Source organism: Onychostoma macrolepis, chromosome 07 (assembly GCF_012432095.1).
Source record: "Onychostoma macrolepis isolate SWU-2019 chromosome 07, ASM1243209v1, whole genome shotgun sequence".
NCBI lineage: Eukaryota > Metazoa > Chordata > Actinopteri > Cypriniformes > Cyprinidae > Onychostoma > Onychostoma macrolepis.
This window is the reverse complement of record NC_081161.1, coordinates 38,582,417-38,604,524: the sequence shown is the minus strand read 5'-3', so window position 1 is coordinate 38,604,524 and position 22,108 is coordinate 38,582,417. Positions and strand designations below refer to the sequence as shown.

General features: G+C 35.0%; 1 protein-coding gene across 2 annotated transcripts in view; it reads left to right on the top strand.

Moving 5' to 3' along the window:
* Positions 1-22,108, top strand: part of prmt3 (protein arginine methyltransferase 3) — a 49,696-nt gene that overhangs the window by 21,986 nt on the left and 5,602 nt on the right. For both annotated transcript variants that reach the window (XM_058782806.1, XM_058782805.1), the window contains exons 11-15: positions 2,632-2,710; positions 7,625-7,812; positions 10,969-11,055; positions 19,137-19,187; positions 20,831-20,918. In XM_058782806.1, the coding sequence (XP_058638789.1) occupies positions 2,632-2,710; positions 7,625-7,812; positions 10,969-11,055; positions 19,137-19,187; positions 20,831-20,918 (493 nt within the window). The remainder of the gene's footprint in view (positions 1-2,631; positions 2,711-7,624; positions 7,813-10,968; positions 11,056-19,136; positions 19,188-20,830; positions 20,919-22,108) is intronic.

The following is a 22,108-nucleotide window of genomic DNA, read 5'->3' as shown; positions in this document are numbered from 1 at the left end:
CAGACAGACAGATAGACAGACAGATAGATAGATAGACTTCAACATTTTGGTTGGTAATTTTTTAAATATTTTAAAAGTTTTTTTTAAGCTCACCAAGGCTGTATTTATTTGATCACAATATATATATATATAATATATAATATAAAAAATATATATTTAAAATAAATAAAAATAAATAAAAACACTAAAAATAGTAATATTAGTGAAATATTATTACTTTTATATTTTAATAATTTTAAAAATGTAATTTATTCTTCTGATGTAAAGCTGAATTTTCTGGAGTCATTACTCTTCAGTGTCACATGATCTTTCAGAAATCATTCAGATATTTGAAGAAAACAAATCAACCTTATTATCAGTGTTGAAAACAATACTGTTATGCTGCTTTTTTAGAATGATTTTATAAATAGAAAATTCAAAATAACAGAATTGCAAAAGTGTGAAAAGTCTTTACTGTAATCTTTGATAATTTAATGCATCTTTTGCTGAATAAAAGTATAAATTTATTGAAAAAAATCTTGCTGACCCCAATATTATGAATGGTAGTGTGTATACAACGTCTCCCCTTATCGTCTCTCTCTCTGTCTCTCTCTCTCTCACTGCAGTGGAGGCAGCCGCCTGTGAAATTGGGTTCTAAATTACACCATGGAGAAGCTTAGCCATCACTCTAATGCTAAGTCTGTTTAAAAACGACCCAGAGAGATCCAGTACAGTCGCTGTCACAGCATGGCTTTTGAGGGTGCTGGGCCAGTTGACCTCAGCCTACGAGCACAGAAGTGCCTATGTGACCTTTTACAGCAACAGCCTTTTCAATACAACATCATGAGAGGAAACCTTCGTTAAATATCAAAATATTATATGGTTATTTATTTTTTTGAACCAATATACCAGAACTAAATTTCTAGAGGAAAGTGTTTTATGCACATCAGAGCTGTCGTTTCTTCACTAATATACACGTTATGCAAGACACGTGTACACTTTGGTGTTAAAGAACATCTCGCTTTTAGACTTCCATGTAACTTTTGCACCAACTAGACAGCAGAAGACCACGTTGATGAAGAATGTTACCCCTCATTCTAGGTATATCCATCACGTCTGTCTTCTGTAATTGATTATGCCTCTGTTTTAGATTACTCTGAGCAAGCATGAAGCAGCCTTGTTTCACTCATGTCCAGATTGAGGCCAGCGAGATGCGGTTGAGCTGCAGTTGAGCGGTAATAGAATAATTCAGAAGGTGACGTGTCAACTACTCATGCAAAACCAGTGTCAGCGAGGGGTCAGTGCAGTGAATGCCATGCATAGGTTTAAACAGTGTGAATGTGTCATAAATCCAGAGGTCTCGTGTTTGATATCGGTTTGGTTGTGTTTGTGGATGCTTGTTTGGAAATGTGTGAGAGCTAAATAAATAAATGCCAAATGTTAGTCTGAAAGATATTGCTAGCGGAGTTTGCTCATGGGTGGTTGATAGACTGTTCTAGGTAGTTGCTTACTGTCCCAAGTCAAAAGAGTGTGCTTCTATCCTATTCTCATATTTAAAAATATTGCAAAAATATCACAAAAACAATTTCAAATAAAATAGCAATTTTATCCCATTGAATATCATTCAGTATTGAAATGAGAACATGTGAAATTCATGTAATCCCAATAAGTCAGATTTTTATTTGAAAACTAAGGTTCAACACAAACTTTGAATGATGACTCTAGAAATAAATAAATGTATTAACAAATTATAACATAAAATAAATTTATTCTAAACATAAAATCATAAAAACATAAAAGTTATTATCTATAAATAATTTTTCAGCGTTTTAAATGTACATACACACACATTTTTTAAAACATATATTATCCAGCCCAATATTTTAAATCTCTCCTCAATAAATTGCATGATTTCATGACTTTAGGTTTCATGGCCGGTCTATAGCATTAAGTTTTAAAATGTTTGTGAACGTGTTTCAATGCTGGAATATTACATGTACACTATAAAAAAAAAAAACTGTGACATTTACGGTAAAATACCTTTTCATTAATTGATATAATGTTAATATACCAACTTATTGAAGTACTCATATGTTTTATACCATTGCTGACAACAAAAAATGATATTGCTTATCACAAGCAGCTTTTCCACAAGCTGAGAAGCTCAATACTAATATATAAAAGGTGCATAGTGTCATTCACACAAATACTAAACACCATCATGGTAACATGATACTAAAATAATGCAATAAACATTAATTTAACAACGTTAGATGTAAGATAAAACCCTAATGTACAAAACTGATAAGAAAAAAAAACAAAAAAAAAAACGTTATTTCAATGAAAAAAAAACCCTTAAATGTGAAGTGTCATTATATAATAACTTGTTCTTTTTCACTTCCAAAAAAATGCAATTTTAACTGAATTTTACTGTAAAATTACATTAAATGTAAGGTTAGATCTATTACAGTTATTCACCGTATATAGTACAGAAACTTACTGTTAACCAGTTAGCAGGTTTTTATTGTAACAGTTTTATAGTCTTTTACTGTTAAAATCACTATCATTTTTTTTTACAGTGCAATCTCTGGCCTTCTATATGCGTATCTTTAAATATTAAAAAAGTTTTCCCCCAATTTTGTGATTTTCTAGGGCTACTTCCTGCTGTTTGAGTCAATGCTGGACTCTGTGCTGTACGCAAGGGATCGGTACCTCGCAGAAGATGGTTTGGGTAAGTCACATGTGCATGTTTCAGCCTTTTTACCTTCTCATTGTGAGATTAGGGGTATCTGGGAGGTACTTGGCCAGACCTACCTATAGTTTTTTTTACTTATGGGACACAGTGAGCCCATCCCTCATAGTGGGCTTTTATTTTCAAGGTCTATCAAACAGACTTCATTTATTTTAATAGGAGGATTTCATACAGACTGAATCAGGGCTGTCCGAAACGATGAAAGATGAGTCAGCGTGTGTGTTTGTTTCTCCTGCAGGGAAATTTTAAGGAGGTGTTATTAAGAAAATGGTGTAGTGTTGAACATTGTTTTGCCTCCTCCTTTATCCTGACCATGACCATTGAAAACGTGGAGGCATGTTAATGTGCCATAAATAGATACATAGATTTATTTTATTTTTACTTATTATTTATCTATCTATCTATCCATTCAGCTCACTATAATTTAGTGCAGTTTACGCCTTTTATATTTGTAAAAGTTGTGCCACCACGACAGTTTTGTAGAATTACCTTTCACACTTGCGTATTTTACAGCATAATGCTCTGTGTGTTTTCCAGGTGTTCTCTCTTATCTCACACCCTGCATGCTACTCTGCCTTTTACTACATATTGATTTGCATCAATAAAACATAAATTATACCAAGTGCTGAATAGCTAAACAGTCCTTGGGCACTCACCTTCTAGATACCAGAAAACAAACATGTTTTTCTTTCATTGTTCGGGAAACTAAAGTCTGCCAAAGGTCGTGGACAGAGTGGAAGTGGATGTTAAACATTCTGCACGAGTCTAGTGGCTCTGCGTCATTTTCTTGTCCACCGTGGAGGTTTAAGTGAACAGATGCTGAGGAGGTTCGTGGTACGCAGCACTGTGCACACGCTGACTGGATGAATTATAACTTCAAGGATCCTGACACAGGAGATGTTACACTCTCCTGATCTTTACGGCATCATGGGATTGAGGATGGGTAGGGATGGGAATTGTAAGGAATTTAACGGTTCTAGTTATGATTATGATTCCACTTTATGACGTCTTTTTATTCTACTAGCGGTTCTTTTTGTACTTTTCAAGCTCCAAATAATTGATCTTAAGTACTATGTATTTAGATAGATATTTAGATAGATGTTTTTGTTTGATCAAAATACAGTAAAAGTGAAATAGTATTGTTACAATTTAAAATACTGTAGCTGTTTTCTAATTTAATGTATTTTAAGATTACTCCAGTCTTCAGTGGCACATAATCCTTCAGAAATCACGATAATATGCTGATTTGTTGCTCAAGAAACATTTCGTATTAGTTTTATGCTGCACAGCTGTTTTCAACATTGATATTTTTGTGGAAATCATGATACATGATTTTTTTTCTTTTTCAAAAGAATAGTATTTATTTGAAATATAAATAGTTTGTTAATAATATACATTATATCCTTACTAAAAAAAGTATTAATTTCTTAAAAAAGATTTAGTGATTAGATATAGTAATTTAAGTATTTTAAATATCCTATTTAAATAATAACATCATAAATAATAAAACATATTCTTGTAGTTCAAGTAATATAAAGATTATTTAAAGTTTATTTTAGACTATTTTAAAGTACTTCAAGACTTTTCCAAGCTATCGTCACTTATTTAAAAAACAATAGTCTGCTGCAATACAAGAAATTGCTTACAAGACTACTTTTCATTCCTGTGTTGTCATATTTTCTATTTTAGGAAATTAAAAAAAAAAGGCAATAGGCTTTATTTACGTCACAGCCATGAACTATTTGTACTTAATACATGCATGTTGTATTAGGGGGAGGTACATCGTCATTTTATTGCTCACAAATATGTTGCATCTAGGATGAGCCATCCACATTTTTCCAGGAAAATAAATGTTGAACATTTTAAATCCATATATGTGCTAGGAACTCCAGAAACTGAAAGACAGAGGCTGAACAGCACTGTCTCGTCCAGTGAGGCAGCACGTTTCTATTTTTCCGCTCAGTCGGAAAGCCCGCAGCCATGTATACCTGGTGTGAAGCAGATTGATATAATGGCCCATCATGTGGCAGCTCTGCACTGTGTCAGATCAACATTACTTACCCCTGCCACTATAACCTCGTTTCTCCCTCTCTCTCTTCTTTCATCTCTCCTTTATACCTCATATTATTAACCTTTCTCGTGGCCCGCGCTTTCGCTCTCTCATCGCTGGATGCTTTTTTTCCACTCCCTGTTCCCACTACCCTCTTCTTCTTCACGGCTGCCCTCAAGAGGAACCGGAGGGGGGTGCTTGACAAACGGGCCATGAGCACCGAGTCGAGAAGGACGCAGATGTCAAAGCTATGAATCTTGGGACACTGCCTCCCCCTTGTCCCTCTTCTCTCTCTCTCTCTCTCTCTATCCTCCGCTTCGCGCTCAGGTGCGGGACAGTCCCGTGTAGCACCCAATCAGCGCTCACCTGCATCTCCCAAGACAATCACTCATAGCTCTACCAATCAGAGAAAATGAGGTGACAAATCCACTCCAGGTGTGTGCGTGTGTGTGGTTTTTCACCCTACGTGACACTCGCAGGGTCACAGCGAAGGCTTTAAGGAACAGGCTGGAGGTTATAACTCGCCAGTCACGATCCTGTCACATGGGAGACGAGATTTTGATGGCACACACTTTATTATGGCGCGTGAGAGTGAATGTACACCTTTAACCCTTGATTAAAGGTCAGACAAAGTTGGTGAGATGTAGTCCATCATGCATTTCTGTCTCTTGGACTGAGTTAACGGTACTGTCCGATCTGAAAAAGCTGTTTTTGGTATTGTATAGGTCTCACTACTGAACCTATAACATCTAATTACAAGAAAGAAAGCTTTCCTTGTCCGTGTTCGATTATGTAATATCATCAGATAGAAAATGTAATATTATATTACATTTCACAATACCATTCAAGATTTTTTTTGTTTTTGAAACATAAAATGTGATCACCGAGACTGCTTTCTTTGATCAAAAATACATTAAAAACAGTAATATTGCAAAATATTATTATAATTTAAAAGAAGTGTTTTAAATTTTAATAGAATTAAAAATTGAATTTATTCCTGTGATACAAAGCTGAATTTTCAGCATCATTTCTCCAGTCTTCATTGTCACATGATCCGTTTTTTCACAATGTTTTTGTGAAAATGTCTTTTTTGCATTTTGACAAATACAAAAGTTAAAAAGAACAGCATTTATTTGAAATAGATTAAAAAAAGTTATAAAATACAAATAAATAAAAAACGTCATCACTGTCACTTTGGTTTATTTTGTGGATCCATTACTGAATAAAAGTATTAACAAGGGTATTAATTTCTTTACAAAATATTACTTTATTATTTTTAGCTTTGTTTAAACAGGTAAGTCACTTTCAATTTTCACTCAAAATTAAATTCATATTTACATTTTAATGTATTTTTTTTAGTTAATATTGTTTATACCTTTGTATGATACTAATTCTTTTAGCTATCAGAAATATTTATGCATTTAGTTCTCTTTATTTAAATACATTTTATCTTAAAATAGATCAAATAACTACTTCAAAGATTTTTTAAAACTAGTGCTACAGACATTCGTCAATGATGCAATCACTTCTTTTTTTGTCAAGCACAGAGAGAACGTTACCTCATACATACAGCACAAAAATGACCACTGTAGCTTGTTTGTAATTGAACATATTTAGTGTTACAATTACCCTGATCTCCTCCAATACTCTTACGGTTGAAATTATTAAAAAGGGAAAACAAGGATTTGCACTTTCATGATCTCCTATTGGTAGTATAGATATTTGACGTCTGCTTTCTCCTGGAATGTGAAATAAATGCACAGCAGCTGCATGAGTTTGTGTTTGATGGCCAAATGTAACGGACATTAAGAACTGATGAATGCAGAGTTTTTACGATTATGACCATCAGCTGAATTTAGATTTTTTTTGTTGCCAGAAGCATGTGCATGGTAACCATTACCATCATCACACAGGGACATTTACGAGTGCTGGAAACGACTGAAACATTACTGAAAGAGGCCGTCAAGGCTGTGGTTTACCATTTCATGATAGATGTGCTCATTATTGCACATTTGTGTAAAGGATGAGGTCTAATACGCCCACACAGTGACCAGCCGTCTGTTATGCTTTAGCTTTCAATTACATAAAAGCACGATTTTCGTAAAAGCTAGTCATATTTTTAGTTGTTAGTTATGTTATCCTGATTCAGCTTGAATTGGAAAGGTCTTTGGTTTGGTTGGCTTTTCATCTGTGTATTTTGAACACATTTACTATTAAATTATATTTGTTTGTAACGTGTTTTGATTATTGCATTAATCTTCCTTATGCCTTGTCATAACTGTGGTGCATTCAAACTGCTTCCAAAAGTAGTTTTGGAAGCTTTTCCTTCTTTGATTCATGCCAGTGAGTTTGTTCAAACACTCAGAGCTGGTATATTTAATGACAACAAGTTAATATGCAGTCAAAGTTTACAAATGTAGGACATTTAATTGGAGTCATTTCGAGTTTAATGGACTCGAACCAGCATCCCTGGGAGCTGTATGGCCCAGATATGTCTAGATCATATGAGCGAACCACTGCACCAGAGATCTCAAAAGCTGCACAGAAATCTTTTAATGGATGTGACATGGCTTAGTGGTTGAAGTTGTGGACCGGTACACCAAAGGTTGTGGGTTCAAACCCCAGAAGGTGTGTTTCAGGAGCTCAATTCAAAAGTATGACTGTTGTAAAATATGCACCGCGAGTCACTTTGGATAAGAAAGTGTCTGTTAAATGAATAATGTTCTTGTCATGTGAAGTATTGACTCGTGAGGGCTTCATTTGACTTTGTACATATATCATATGTAAGTAAGCCCTGCAGTTTATGTCTTTAACTCACTTTCGTGTATCATCTTTCATCTCAGTTTATCCAGACCGCTGCAATATCAGCCTGGCGGCGGTGGGGGACACTCAGAAACACAGTGAACGCATTGCATTCTGGGACAATGTGTATGACTTCAAGATGACGTGTATGAAGAAGGCTGTGATACCAGAGGTGGTAGTGGAGGTGTTGAAGCCCGAGACGGTCATTTCAGAGCCCGCAGTGATTAAGGTAAGGGAAGAGTCTTTCTAGAAAAGTCTGAAGGGAATTATCAGCGAAATGATTAGTTAATTTTGAATGTCCCCTTGGGGAGCGATGGAGTGTGCCATCTATCAAGATTTAATAGTGTGTCTTCAGGTAAAACATATTGTCTTTTGTGCTTGTAATGTTCCTCAAGTCGAATTGAATAAAACCATGGTAAACGAAAATGTAAATGCATATATTTATTTTAAATAATTTCACAGCACAGAAGTCTAGATGAGTAGGGCTCCATACACTACTTTTCTGATCTGTTTTTTTTTTTTTTTTTTTTTAAAGAAATTAATACTTTTATTCACAAGCATGCATTAAATTGTGACATTAAAGACATTTATTATTTTCATTTTAAACACATGCTGTTCTTTTGAACTTTCTAGTCCTCAAAGAATCCGGAATGAAAATGTATCACAGTTTCCACAAAAATATTAATTTCTGGGCAATTGTTTTTCTACATTGATAATAATAAATATCCCTTGAGCACCAAATCGGCATGTTAAAATGATTTCTGAAGGATCATGAGACACTGAAGGCTGGAGCAAAGGCTGCTGGAAATTCAGCTTTGCATCACAGGAATAAATTATATTTTAAAATATATCAAAAAACAGTTATTTTTTTTTATTTGTTGCTGTTTTTACAGTATTTTTGATCAAATAAATGCAGCCTTGGTGAGCATAAGAGACTTCTTTCAAAAACTTTAAAAAAAAATTACCGAACCCAAACTTTTGAATGGTAGTGTATCTCAATTCTAGATATTAAAATAATAGTTTACCCAAAAATGAAAATTGTCATAATTTACTGATCCTTGTGTTATTTGAAACCTTTCTGAATTTCCATTGAACACCAACAAGGAGTTTTTGGAAAATGTCCAAGCTGCTCTCTTTCATAAAACAAAAGTGGATGATGATTTATACCATGATGCTTTCATGTTTGGGAGAACTGTCCCTACACATTTGACTAATCTCGCTACCCTCTTTTTAACTAGGCTATATAATGGTTTCTGTCTTATTGGATTTAGTGCAAATCATTAGATCACCTGAATCCCTAATTAATTGAGTCTGGGCTGGACAGAAAGCCAATTTCCTGTGTTGTGGCCTCGTTTTGAGATGGAGGGAGGAGGGGAAGGAATTTAGGTAGGGTCAAGCCAGAAGATGAAGAGAATGACAGATCGTGAGAGAGGAAGTAAAGCCTCAGAGACCGTTTGTGACAGAATGGCTGATTGATTATTCTAATCCTTGTTTAACATCCTCTTTAGTAATCTTCATTACTTACCACTGCCATGGCCTTGGGTCCACTTACAAACACACACATATGCTTAATGCTGTGTTTGTTTAATGCTGCTTAATGGAGTTTTTCCTTATACCGGCTTTAGTGTCATGTATATCACTATCTTACAAAAGTTTTGTTCCAAAAAATATTTAAGAGGAAGATGTCACGAATGAATCTGATATTTTATGTTTCCAAGAAAGCTACTGTATGCTAGCATTAGGTTGTGTGATTAACCAGTAGATATACTGTACATGTTTTGACTAGACTGAACACAAGTGTAATTTTCCTTTTTTCTTTTTTTTTTTTTTTTTGCTGATTTCTTTCATTTGCAGTTTACCGTTTCTTATCAGAAAAAATTTACAAATTTTTACCCATATGTTCAACCTTGGGAACTGAATTTCATTATATTCCCTGACCTTGATCATAAAATGGTTCAGACATAAGCAATAATGAAAATTCAATGCACAAATCAATCTTTTCCTGTCTGTGCAGAAACATTGCACATCTTACTTCCATTATCTCACTGACCCACACCAATAACGCAATTTAACGGTGGTCAGAATTCCATTAAATGAACACACTCTAGCGTGGAATTCTCTTACAACGTTTAATGACTCATCTTCCTCTTAAACGTGCCACGTTCACTGCTTTAATATATTTAAAGGCTTTTATAATTTTTTTTTTGTTGTTGTTGTTTTACCATTTTATCGTGTGTGTGTGTGTGTGTATATATACACACACACACACACACACACACACACACACACACACACACACACACACACACACACACACTCATACATACACACACACACATATATATATATATATATATATATATATATATATATATATATATATATATATATATATATATATTAAAATGTAATCTTTAATTAAAAAATGAATGTCTAGAATAGACATCCAGGTTTAACTGTCTGAGAAACCCTGAAAAACCTGTATTTTCATTGTTTGTTGTGTTCACATTCATTTGCTATAAGGAATAGTTCAACCAAAAATGAAAATTTGCTCAAATGTACTCTCATTCGGGCCATCCAAACAGTTTGTTTCTTTATTAGAACAGATTTGAAGAAATTTAGCATCACAACACCTGCTCACCGATGGATCCTCTGCAGTGAATGGGTGCCGTCAGAATGAGAGTCCAAACAGCTGATAAAAACATCACAATAATCCACCAGTAATCCATATGACTCCAGTCCATTGCTGCATGTTTGTGAGAAACAAAAGTCATAGTGCCTAAGTCAGGAAAGAAATCTGCACCGATTAAGCGCTGATTATAAGCAAAAACAGTCCAAACCAGTTCTAAACAACTATATCAGTGGATTTTGATGTAATTGGACAAAGGGGATGGACATTTTCACCGGAGGAAGCATTATTATCAATTTCGGTAGGATTTATTACAAACATGCAGCTTTTCACTTCACAATGTTAATTAATGGACTGGAGTCGTGATCTGTTTGGACTCTCATTCTGACGGCACCCATTCACTGCAGAGGATCCATTAGTGAGCAAGTACGTTACAAATGCTAAATTTTTTCAAATCTGTTCCGATAAAGAAACAAACTCATCTACATCAATGGCTTGAGGGTGTATACATTTTCAGCAAATTTTCATTTTTGGATGAACTGTTCCTTGAAGTTGAACCACTATAATATAAAAAGTTATTAACAGCAAACGACAAAGTTGACTGTGGGGTTTCAGAATTATATTAAATGGAATGGGATGACCATAATATTTTTATGAAACAAATGTATTTTTGTGACCTCTACTGCTCCCAACTTTTTATTCAGCAACATTATGTTTGAAAAAGTTGTGTGTGTGTGTCTGTGTGTCCCTCTCTAGACTATTGACTGTGGCTCTGTGACTGTGTCTGAGCTGGAGTTCACTGTAGACTTCAGTCTGAAGATAACGGCCAGCACCTTCTGTACAGTGAGTAGTTCCAACTTCTAACACACACACACAAACAAACACGCATTTAGTTCTAACACAACTCACAAACAAACTGTGATTATTACCTGTCTTACACACACTTCAATCTTCAGAGCTAATCAAGGTTGTCAGGTGTGAAGATTAATTAGGGGTGGGAAGATGGATTGGCCGTTTGATTGGCTGGGATGGGTCAGGGAGCTCAGACATCAGTCTGGTTTGATGGACAGACAAGGTTTCTTACAGGTGAAGGTAAAGACAGGCAGTGAAAGGTTTACTTTAATTATTTAATGGCCAAAATTCAACCGCATGTCTCCATGTGTGAGATCAAATAAGGTGGGAGGTTATTAAAGGAACATCTGATACAAAAATCTTATCATTATTTACTCACCCTTGTGTAAATTTGTATTGTTGTCATGTCTGTCAGGCTCCAAAAAGAGCAAAACATAAAACTTCCAAAAAGTAGATTATATAGCTTGATCAAATAAATGCAGCCTTGGTGGGCATAAGAGACTTCTTTCAAAAAAATCTTACCAACACCTAACTTTTTGAATGGTAGTATATATTCAAAGTAGGCTATATTTTCCTCTGAAACCATTCAATATCTTTTTGTCAATAGTCACTGAAATTCATCTTTTTAATATACGTCATTTGAAAAATACAGTTGTCGATTCAGCTTATTCAAGCTGGTGCAATGCAGTCATTTATGACACATGCGAGAACCAATGCCTTTTGGTTTTAAAAGAGTCATTTGGACTATTTTTATGGAGTGTTTTTTGGTTTTATTGGATCTTGAACAGCCTGTTGTAGGAAGCAGAGCAGCATGAACATTCATGAGAGTTTCTTCTTTTGTGCTTCATTGAAAAATAACATTATACAAGTTTAGAACAACATGAGGGTGAGTAAATCCATTTCTGTGTGAACTATTCCTTTCCAGACAATATGTTCCTTTCTTTCTAGCTATATTGTGTGCTAGTTCACCATGGTGTATTTTCTGGCGAGAGAGAGTATGTGTGTGTGTTTGTCAGTGAAAGAGTGAGACTTGGTGAGAGAAAGAGCAAAAAAAGCAACTGAAATTTCAAGTGTAATTTTTCTTTTGTCTCCCAGTTTTGTCCCAGCATTATTGTTCCTGCTTCTTTGTTATAGCTTTTATGGATTAATCAATACTGTATTATTATCTCCCTTCACTTCTCCGAGTTACTCTGGATTTAATGGAGTTTGTAAACATCATCTCATTTTTCTGCCGCTCTCCAGTAATGGAAAAGCACATCCTGATTTCCTCCCCGTTTAAAAACTTCTATTTTTAGATAGAAGGCAGGTACAAGCAATTTGCAGTTTTTTTAAATATCCTTGAATTTAATGAGGAAAATTCCATTTATAGTCATAGATGGGATTCAGCACCCTATTTTGCACTGCTTTGTCATGTAATTATGGAGGCACCCCAAAAACGGAGGGAAAATGCTGTCGTCCCCATGATTGAGTGCATGGACTTATTCTCCTGCCGACAGTCCATTCATCACATCAGGCTGCCTAACCTTGCATTAAATGAACAGCGCTACCCTGCGCTCTCGTGCTCGGCCGGCGGAAGACAAATAACGCTCGCTCTTACAGTTGCACTGGTCCTCGGCTCACATTGTCCACAGGGACGACAGTCTCTCTTTACTCTCTCTCTCTCTCTCTCTCAGTATCTCTACTACGTTCTCTTTCACCTCCCACCAGAAAAAATGTGTCACTCCTAAATGTGTCAGATTGATTTTGATAAATTCAATATGTATCTTTAAGCTCACTTTTGGCCAAAGTAGTAGTAAGTGGGTAAGCTGTGATGCTTGTTTACTTTAGTTCCTTTCTTGGAATTAAAAATGAGACGGAGTAAAACTATCTGAAATTATATTTCAAATTCATGATCAGTTTCACAACACACAGTAGGCCAATTGTAATAGTTATATTTCACAATAAATGTTTTACTGTATTTTTGATCAAATAAATGCAGACTTGGTGAGCATAAGAGAATTCTTTCAAAAACATTCAAAAAACCTACCTACCTCAAACTTTTGAACAGTAGTATATATTCCAAGTCCTTTGAAACTGTACAATAGCTTTGTGTCAATAGTCACTAAAATTCATCACCATTTGAATAGAATAATACAATGTCGATTCAGCTTAATCGATCTGGTGCAATGCAGCCATTTGACACATGCAAGAACCAGTGCCTTATGCTTTTAAAAGGGTCATATGTACTAATTTTTTTTGTGTGTGTTTTTTTGGTTTCATTGGAGCAATGTTGTTGGCAGCAGAGCAGCGTGAACATTCATGAGAGTTTCTTCTTTTGTGCTTCAAAAAAAAATAACATCATACAGGTTTAGACCAACATGAGAATTAGTAAATTCATTTCTGTGTGAACTGTTCCTTTCAAGATAATATCTTTGCTAGAAAAAGGCAGCTAATATTGATGTCCTTGAGCTTGTATATTAGGTATAAAATGCTCATGGCACATCTTGTGCACTGCAGTTAAAGCTCATCTGATGGTTGTGCGTAATGTTTGCGTCAGTGGTGATTTGCCTTAAGGACACTTCATGTTACTTCAAGCTGTGACAAGAACAATACTGGTAATGATCTTACAGTATGTGGGGGGAAAGTAAAGAGGCATAATGCTTGTTTTCTCCATATTTGTAAAATGTCAATGGAGACAAAGCAATAGGTAAAAGTTAGTTATAAGGAGTGAAAGTATCAGCTGTAATTAGCAAGTCCTAAGTTCTTTTAAAAATTAATTTTAATTTTAATTTAAATTAAAAATGTAAAAGTTATGATTGCAGTGTTAATAAATATTTACATTTCAAATTAATGCTATTTTGATGTACTTTTGAATTTTCTATTCAAAAAGTATCAGTTTCCACAAAAATATAAGCAGCACAACTGATTTTGATGTTGATAATAATAAGAAATGTTTCTTGAGCACCAAATCAGCATATTAGAATGATTTCTGAAGGATCTAGTGACACTGAAGACTGGAGTGAGGATGCTGAAAATTCAGCTTTGCCATTACATTTGAAAATATATTAGAGTAGAACACAATTATTTCAAATTGCAGTAATATTTCACATTACTGATTTTAGTGTATTTTTGATCAAAGAAATGCAGCCTTGTTGGACAAAAGAGTCTATGAAAAACATTTACAAATCTTTTAAACGAAAGTGTAGGTGGTTGTGCAATAAAAATTTAGTTATTAACAGCATCACTGTATTACTCACCCCTTCTGTTATGATTCATTGTGATCATTGTACATATTATTTCTGTTAAAAAGCGCAGTGAAACGCGCTCATCCTGCATTTCTGATGACTTCAGAGACTGGCTCTGCATTTCCAGTGAATGTTGACAATGGGACATCTTTAGATATCCCAAATTCCTGGACTAGGGAGCTGCTGAGACCCATAAGGTGAAATCAAGTCAGTGGCGTTTCAGTGTGGTGCAGTAAATGTTCATTTTCTGCAAATTAAACTTCCTTTGTACATACAAGTTACTCTTTGTTAGATCTTGACCTCCAGTAGTTGTCGTAAAGTAGTAGTAATCGCAATCTAGCAAATGCATTCATTTAAAGTGACTTGCCTAATTGAATCTAATCAAGCCTAATTTTGACTTTCTTATAATTAAAAATGCGCCAAAGTAATCAAAAAGAGGCTACTGTATATGCTTGATAGTTTATCAGCAGGGAAGTGAAGTTTGAGTGCAAACAATTCTGCAATTCTTACTCTATTTTTGTTGCTGCCTCTCTGGTGGCCACATTAAGACTTTTATTGGCATGATAAAACTCACTTGTTTTAACAGAACAGTATGTACAGGATGGCCTAAAATATAATTGAGAGAAAAGTTTAAAGATTTTGGGAGAAAGATGCTATGTTTTGGAAAACTGGTTCACAATGGCTGTAGAATCAAGTTTAACCATGTCCTTGCCATTCCAAGTACACAAATGTACACAAATACTCATGTACATGATGCATACAGTTGTTTTGCATTGTAATGTGCTCATAAATTATTCTGTTGCATGAATGATTGTGCTTTGCTATGTGAGGGAGACTAATAGTTACTCTAATGTGAGGCTATTTTAATAACACTAGTTCCAGCAGAGTGTCAAACTAGAGTCAGTAGTGTACAAACCCACGCACCACATCAGTGTTTAAACATGCACTGTTGATTTCACCAAGCTAAAGGAAGGTATGCATGTGCCCAAGCTCCCATATGGCTAATCCAGTCCTGGATTTTACAGTGCATTTATTGTCTGGACTATCTATTTTAGTTCAAATGTTTTTATTATACATTTTTAGATGATAAAATATAAATGGAGAGCATATAGCACCATAACCATAGTGATTCTTCCATTGTTCATTAATACTCTTGAATATAATGGGAGGCTCAATTTTTACTTATTTGTACAAATGACCTGAAATAGGTTATTTTTAGTTATTTTTAAGACAAAAGGTGTTGTCATCATCTTCTAAGAGAAGCAAGAAAGGCTATATTTGTTCTGTTTTAACTAATGATAGGCTACCACTTTTCTACAGCATTTCTGCCGGTTGACTTTATGTAGGTGACTGTGAGTGTTCCTGCAGTAATGTCCTTCCCCTCTAATTAAACCCTGTATATTTGTTTCCAGTGCGGCGGAACGTCAAACTCTGAGGGAAAAGCAGAATAACAGGAACGGGAGTTTCGTTGGCATTGGTGTGTGTTGTGCACAGAATAAGGGGAGACGCCGGGTGGAGAAGGAGGGGGGGGGGGGGGTTTAGAGAGCTTGAGGTGGTCGAGTGTGACGCCTCGCACGCGTGAATAAACCCCATCAAAAGCGCATTAGCTCTCCCTCCTCCGCAGCTCGCCGCATAATTGTATCTGGCTGCACCACGCTCTGCTCCGACATGATAGCGCTGGAAAGGGCTTGATGATGAATTGCTCCCCGTTGGTGTTAGCGATGATGATAATTATTAATTTTCCCCCGACCTGTTCTCCAGGTAGCCTCGCTGAGCGGCACCGTGCGCCGCCTCCTGGGCCGGGAAACAGCTCGCGCGCATCACTTATCTCCGACATTCCCCGGGTGTGAAGGCTGAACACTTTGATGAGAATAAAAAGCCTCCGTTTCCACCATTTGTCCCCCTTTTCCCCGCGCAACTCGGGCTTTTGTGTCTGCTCTTTCACTCCGCCCCGGTGCGTTAACGGGGGTGGTTTTATTTTGTTTTATTTCTGGCAGGGAGTTATTTGGCTCTGACCCCCGTGCTTTCAATGCGCGTCCTTTTTTGTCGGGTCTCGGTTTTTGTTGACATTTCTGGGCAATTTACGCTGACAAAAAGGATGAACCCGTTTAAAGGAAAGCGGTTTGGAGATGCAGAAATTTTAGTTTGAAATAAATGACTCAAAATAAGGAAAAAACATTTTTTAGACAATTACAGGAATACTGTAATTGACAGTAAAATGTATTTGAGAAAGCATGTTAAAATATATAGGCCTATTGGTTATATTAAAATATGACCATCTTAGTAATATAATTGATTGTAATTATTATAGTAAATGTTACAAAAATGACTGTATATACATATAAAATTTTAATTTACTAATCTATAAATATAAACAATTAAATGTTAACTTACAGTATTTTGCAATTCTGTTTTTAATACTGTTTTTAATAGTGCCTAAAATAAGCCCATATGAATGAATCACACAGAACAGAAGTTGTTTGTGGACTTGGTGCTAAACCCTTGATTATGTTGCTGTGGCTTTGTCCTCTTAAAGCTATTTTAACAGAAGAAGAGGAGGATTAATAGTTGGGTGTTCTGCTCTGGTTTGTAGGGGAGGGAGAGAGAGACATAGGCATTAAGCCAGAGCTGTATTTCTCCCCACAAGGTCCCTAGGATACTTCAGGCAGAATGGCTCACATTATCACTGCAGTGTCCCCTGGGAGTTCACAGGGTGACTGTGCTCTGTTTTCTCTGTGTGTGTGTGTGTGTGTGTGTGTGTGTGTGTGTGTCCATCTGTGAGAAGGTGTGTGCCGTGACCCAGCTCAGCCTTTCATTCAGGGAAATCCTCCTCAATTTACACATTTCATGATAAATACTGTAGAAATATAAATGACCCCTTACTGTGTTTTGCTGATTGTGAACAGTTGCATATGGGAAATATTGTACTTGGAAACAACGTGAGTCATCAAAAGAGAAAGTTACGAAATGTTTGTCCCCAATCAATCATATTTATGAGCTGTTGTCATCAGCGACGACAAAGTTCATCTCTGGCGTGCCAAATGACTCGCAAATCCTCTCTTCCTAACGCATTCAATAAGCAATTAGCCCTGATTTGGTAATTATTGCGCCACATAATGTCTGATAATGTTCATTACAATCCATAATTACACTGACCTGACTTTTTTTTTTCTATCACACCCTCAGTGATGTCTCTTGATCTTAACTGTCATTTCCGATAAAAAGTGATTTGCTTGGATTTGAGAATTGTGTTAGATTTTTATACACTCTTAAGAATAAAGGCTCTTTATTGGCATCTGTGGTTCCATGCAGATCCTTTAACATCCATGGAATCTTTCTATTGCACACTAGGTTCTTTATAGTAAAAAACAAAAATGAAAAAATTTAAAAATGGTTCTCTGGGGAACCCAAAATGGTCCTATGCCATCACTGCAGATGAAACCCTTTTGGACCTTTATTTTTAAGAGTGTAAAATAATACTGATTCAATGACTGATTATCTGTCTACACTGATCTACCAAAGCAGTCTGGGACAAAAAGTTAATTTATATAATTTACCTTAATAAAGCAACTTTAAAATAATGCGTGATTTCACAAGTTATTTTAAGATATTTTGTAAATTTGTACGTTGTGGGTAGATTTTTAAATGGCTGTTTTATTTTATTTTATATTGTTAACATCTCTAGATCTCAACTGTCCTTTCCTATAAATAGTGAATTGGACAGAAAGTTTATCTAAAAATAACTAAAGTAACTAAAATAATGTATGGTTCAAAAGTTTTAAGGTATTTTGTAAGTTGTGTGCAGCATTTATTTTATTTTATAGTATTTATTTTATTTTAAAATCTTATTTTAGGCACAAGGATGCTTTATAAACAATATTTAATTTCAAAAGAGGGAAAACAGAAAATGCTGCTCCGAGTGTAGTTAGTTAAAGAAAGGAAAAAGCATCTTATTTAAAATGTAATCACTGCTACTTTTTCTTCTCTCTCTTTTTAAACATCATTTCAAGTGTTTCCCTTTTCACTGTGCCATTGCCATGCTTACATCTCTATTTCTGCTCTGTTTTTCGAAGTCTGTTTGTCATATTCAGATTCACTAAAAGCAGCCTGGAACAGAAAGTTAGTTTATGATTTGAATTAATTTAATAAAGCAGGTTTAAAATGATGCAAGTTATTTTAAGGTATTTTGTACATTTGTAAGGTGTGCCAGATTTTTTACATTTAATTTAATTTTAATTAAAGTTGAAAATACTCCAGATTTGGTTAAAGAAAAGAGCAGCTCCAGTAAACATCTTGCTTAAACTTTAGTCACCTCATTTTCTTTTTCTTCCCACTCTTTTTTTTTTTTTCCATTGTTGTCTTGCTTACCTCTCTCTTTATGCCCCGTTTTCTCTTTATCAGTGTATTTTCTCTCTCTTTCTCTTCTCATTGATTGCACTCTTTGTGTGAGCGAGCAGACCCTCGTGTTGTCAGCTGCGTCAGGATTAAAAGCTATTAGTTCTGCATCATTGCCACTACAAGTATGCTCCTGAGATTGATAGAGTTGCTCCACTGTCATTGGGGGCAGGTTGGGACAAAAAAGGGTAGTTTTCATTTCCATAATATTGGGTATTTTACACACCGTGTGTATTAACACAGAAAACAAACAAAAAAAGGATTATTATTCATCACTAGACTATATTAAATAAAAAGATTATCTTGCATTTCCACAAGACTGTGCTTTTTTTAAATTACTTGTCAGCATGTCTGTTTTTACCCTGTTTTGCTAATTACTTCCTGCTGGCCTGAACATGTGTGAGCGTTTACGAAAATGTCATGTTGTAACCTCTCTCTCATATTTCATTCCAGGCCATCGTGGGCTATTTTGACATTTTCTTCGACAAGAGCTGCGGAAACAAGGTAAGCAATAGTGCTGTGCTGTTTAACAGCGAGCAATTGTGGTCACGCCTTGCCGTCTTTTAGGCCCGAGGCAATCGTAATGCAATCGCCAACCTCTCATACCTAAATGCTGAAATAAGCATTTGCCTTCCTCCAGTGGCCAACTGGAACAGGCAATGAAATAAGCTAAACCCATCAGGCACTGGGAGGGTGATCGTGCGCTGGGTTCTGATAATGGGAGTTTAAGCAGGAGGATGTAGAGGGGTCTTGTATCTTTTGTCCTGTTTTTGATGTTTGGACACCGTGTTTAACCTGCAGCATCCGAGTTTGTGTTAATGATCTGGTGGATAACCACAGCAATTATGTTTGATTTGGCTTCATTCAGTTTAAAGGAGCAATTGTTTTGTTTTCTGACCTGGGAAATTTAATTTTGGCCCATTTTCTGTCTTCACACTTCTCTCTAGTTTCCCTAAATTCAGTCTCTGTTGTCACCTCGTAATGAATTTGTAATGAAATAATTTGCGCACAATTTTTTTCATTGAAATTTATACTGCCACCTATCGGCCTGGATGTATGGAAGCTTATTTCCGTTATTCCGGTATAAAAAATAAAGTTCTGACTTTTTCTCACACTTGTGAGTTTATATCTTATGATTCTGACTTAATATCCCACAATTTTCAAGTTTTATCTCACAATTGCAAGTTATAAAGTCATACCTGCGAATTTACATCTCGCATTCAGATGTTTTTTTTTCTCAGAATTCTGACTTTACATCTTGCAATTCATATATATAAAAAAAGTTAATTTCGACTTTGATCTCAAAATTCTGACTCTTTTCTCAGTTGCGAGTTTAGATTTCACCATACAGACTTTTTTGAGTTTGCATCTCGCAATTTTGATTTTCTTCATAGAACTAAATGTCTCGTATTCTGTTTTATTTGTTTCTACCACAGAATAAAAAAATAAAAACAAAAAAGGTAATTGTGATTCTGACAATTCCGACATTTTTTTCAATATTGGGAGTTTGTCTTACAATTTTTACTTAATATCACACAATTTTGAGTTTATATATCTTGCAGTTTTTTTTTTTTTTAGATATATTATAGATATAATTTAGAATAGCTAGGAAAAAAAAGTCAGATTTGTCAAATAAAAAGTCACAATTACCTTTTTTATTCTTTATTCCATGGCAAAAATAAGCTTTCATATAGATGCAACATCACACAAAAGCAAGCATTTTTAATTAGTGGTGCCTTTCAGAAAGGCTTCATGTTTATCACCCATAGCTGATTTATTCTGCAACCAAAAGTGTCAGATTATTAGGGGGTTACTGGGATGAAGTGAGTATTGTTTGGTCATGTGATCTCATCATGGGCATTTACCATGACAGGGCGACCCACCTTATGTAGAATAAAACAGCTCCTTTGACTTTTAGTTAAAAAACAAAACCTATCCAAATATTATTTGTAAATATTTATTTGCATGAATCGTCTTTAATCATCAAGTTTGACACCAAAACTGAGTATTTCCACTTATTCACTTACAGAATCAATCGGTTGTCTTTCTTATTAGTCACTTTTTAATATAAGTCAAGCAGGGCAAGATCATTTTCCTGTTTATCTTAACATAAACTGGTTTTTAATACAGCTGTGTTTTAATTTTAGGTCATGTTCTCCACTGCTCCAGACTGCACTAAAACTCACTGGAAACAGACGGTGTTTTTACTAGAAAGCCCCATCCCTGTCAAAACCGGTTTGTACCCTGTTCACACATGATTCCTATTAGTTTTAACTGTCTTCACACCAGTGTTTGCATGTACTTGTGTCTGTCTTTAAACTGTGATGAGATCTGGCAAGTACATATGCAGCCATCACCTTTCTTTAAAACACAAAAAAGATGTGTGTCACAGGGAGGTGTATCTTATCTTTCTTTACTCTGACAGTTGATTCTTAGACGGTGACACAGGTTATCCGTCAGTCATTGAGAGATAGACATATGATTGAGCAGTTCTAGAGCCCGTCCACATAAACCATGCAGTTTGTTCTTTCTGTTGATAAATATATATGATGATATATATTGTGTCTTGAGAATCATTCCAACAGGGATTCGAGATGACACAACACATCAGGTTTGTAGACCGATTTATTTAGGGGCATTGTTTTTGTGATCCCTATGTTTTATGTTGTTCTAACACAAAATCATATGGCCAGTTGAGGTTGTATGTGATCTGATTACATGGTACTTTCACACAGAACCAATAATCCATTGATTTCTTGTGAGCCCTAAGGATTTTTACCAATTAACCCATTTTTAAATATGCTTACAAAGTATTTAACAACACAAACACATAAGAGATTTATTTTGTTGTTATATGACAATTACCGTCACCACTGAAGATTAAATATTAGAAAATTAAACTGAAATAATTAAACTTTTTTAATTAACAACGGTTTAGAATCATGTAAATAAGCAAACTTACACAAAAACAAATGCATTTTTATATATATATATATATATATATATATAACTTTTAAAAGGCTTTTGCTTTTAGTTATGTCACTTATTAACAATAACATTAATGTAATTGTAATGGTGCTATGGATATATTAGTTGACAAATAATACAAATATAATAATTGTAGTAGTGCTTTTGATTCTTTTAAAGAGGATTCAAGTGTAAAAACACCGTGAAACGGCATCATTAATATCAGCCAGAAACTGATTCATTTATATGTTTATACATTTCTGTGTCATTTTATTTTAATATTGATTTATCTTTATATTATTTATTTTTAACTGGCTAATGCAAAGTTGCAAGCATATCAGCCCTCTATTGTTTAAAAGAAGCAAATAATGGGAAGAAAACCATATAAATGATGAGAGGGAAGTGAATCAGAAATAAAAATCATATTGCCTCATGTTTAGGTATAAGAGTAATGCAGA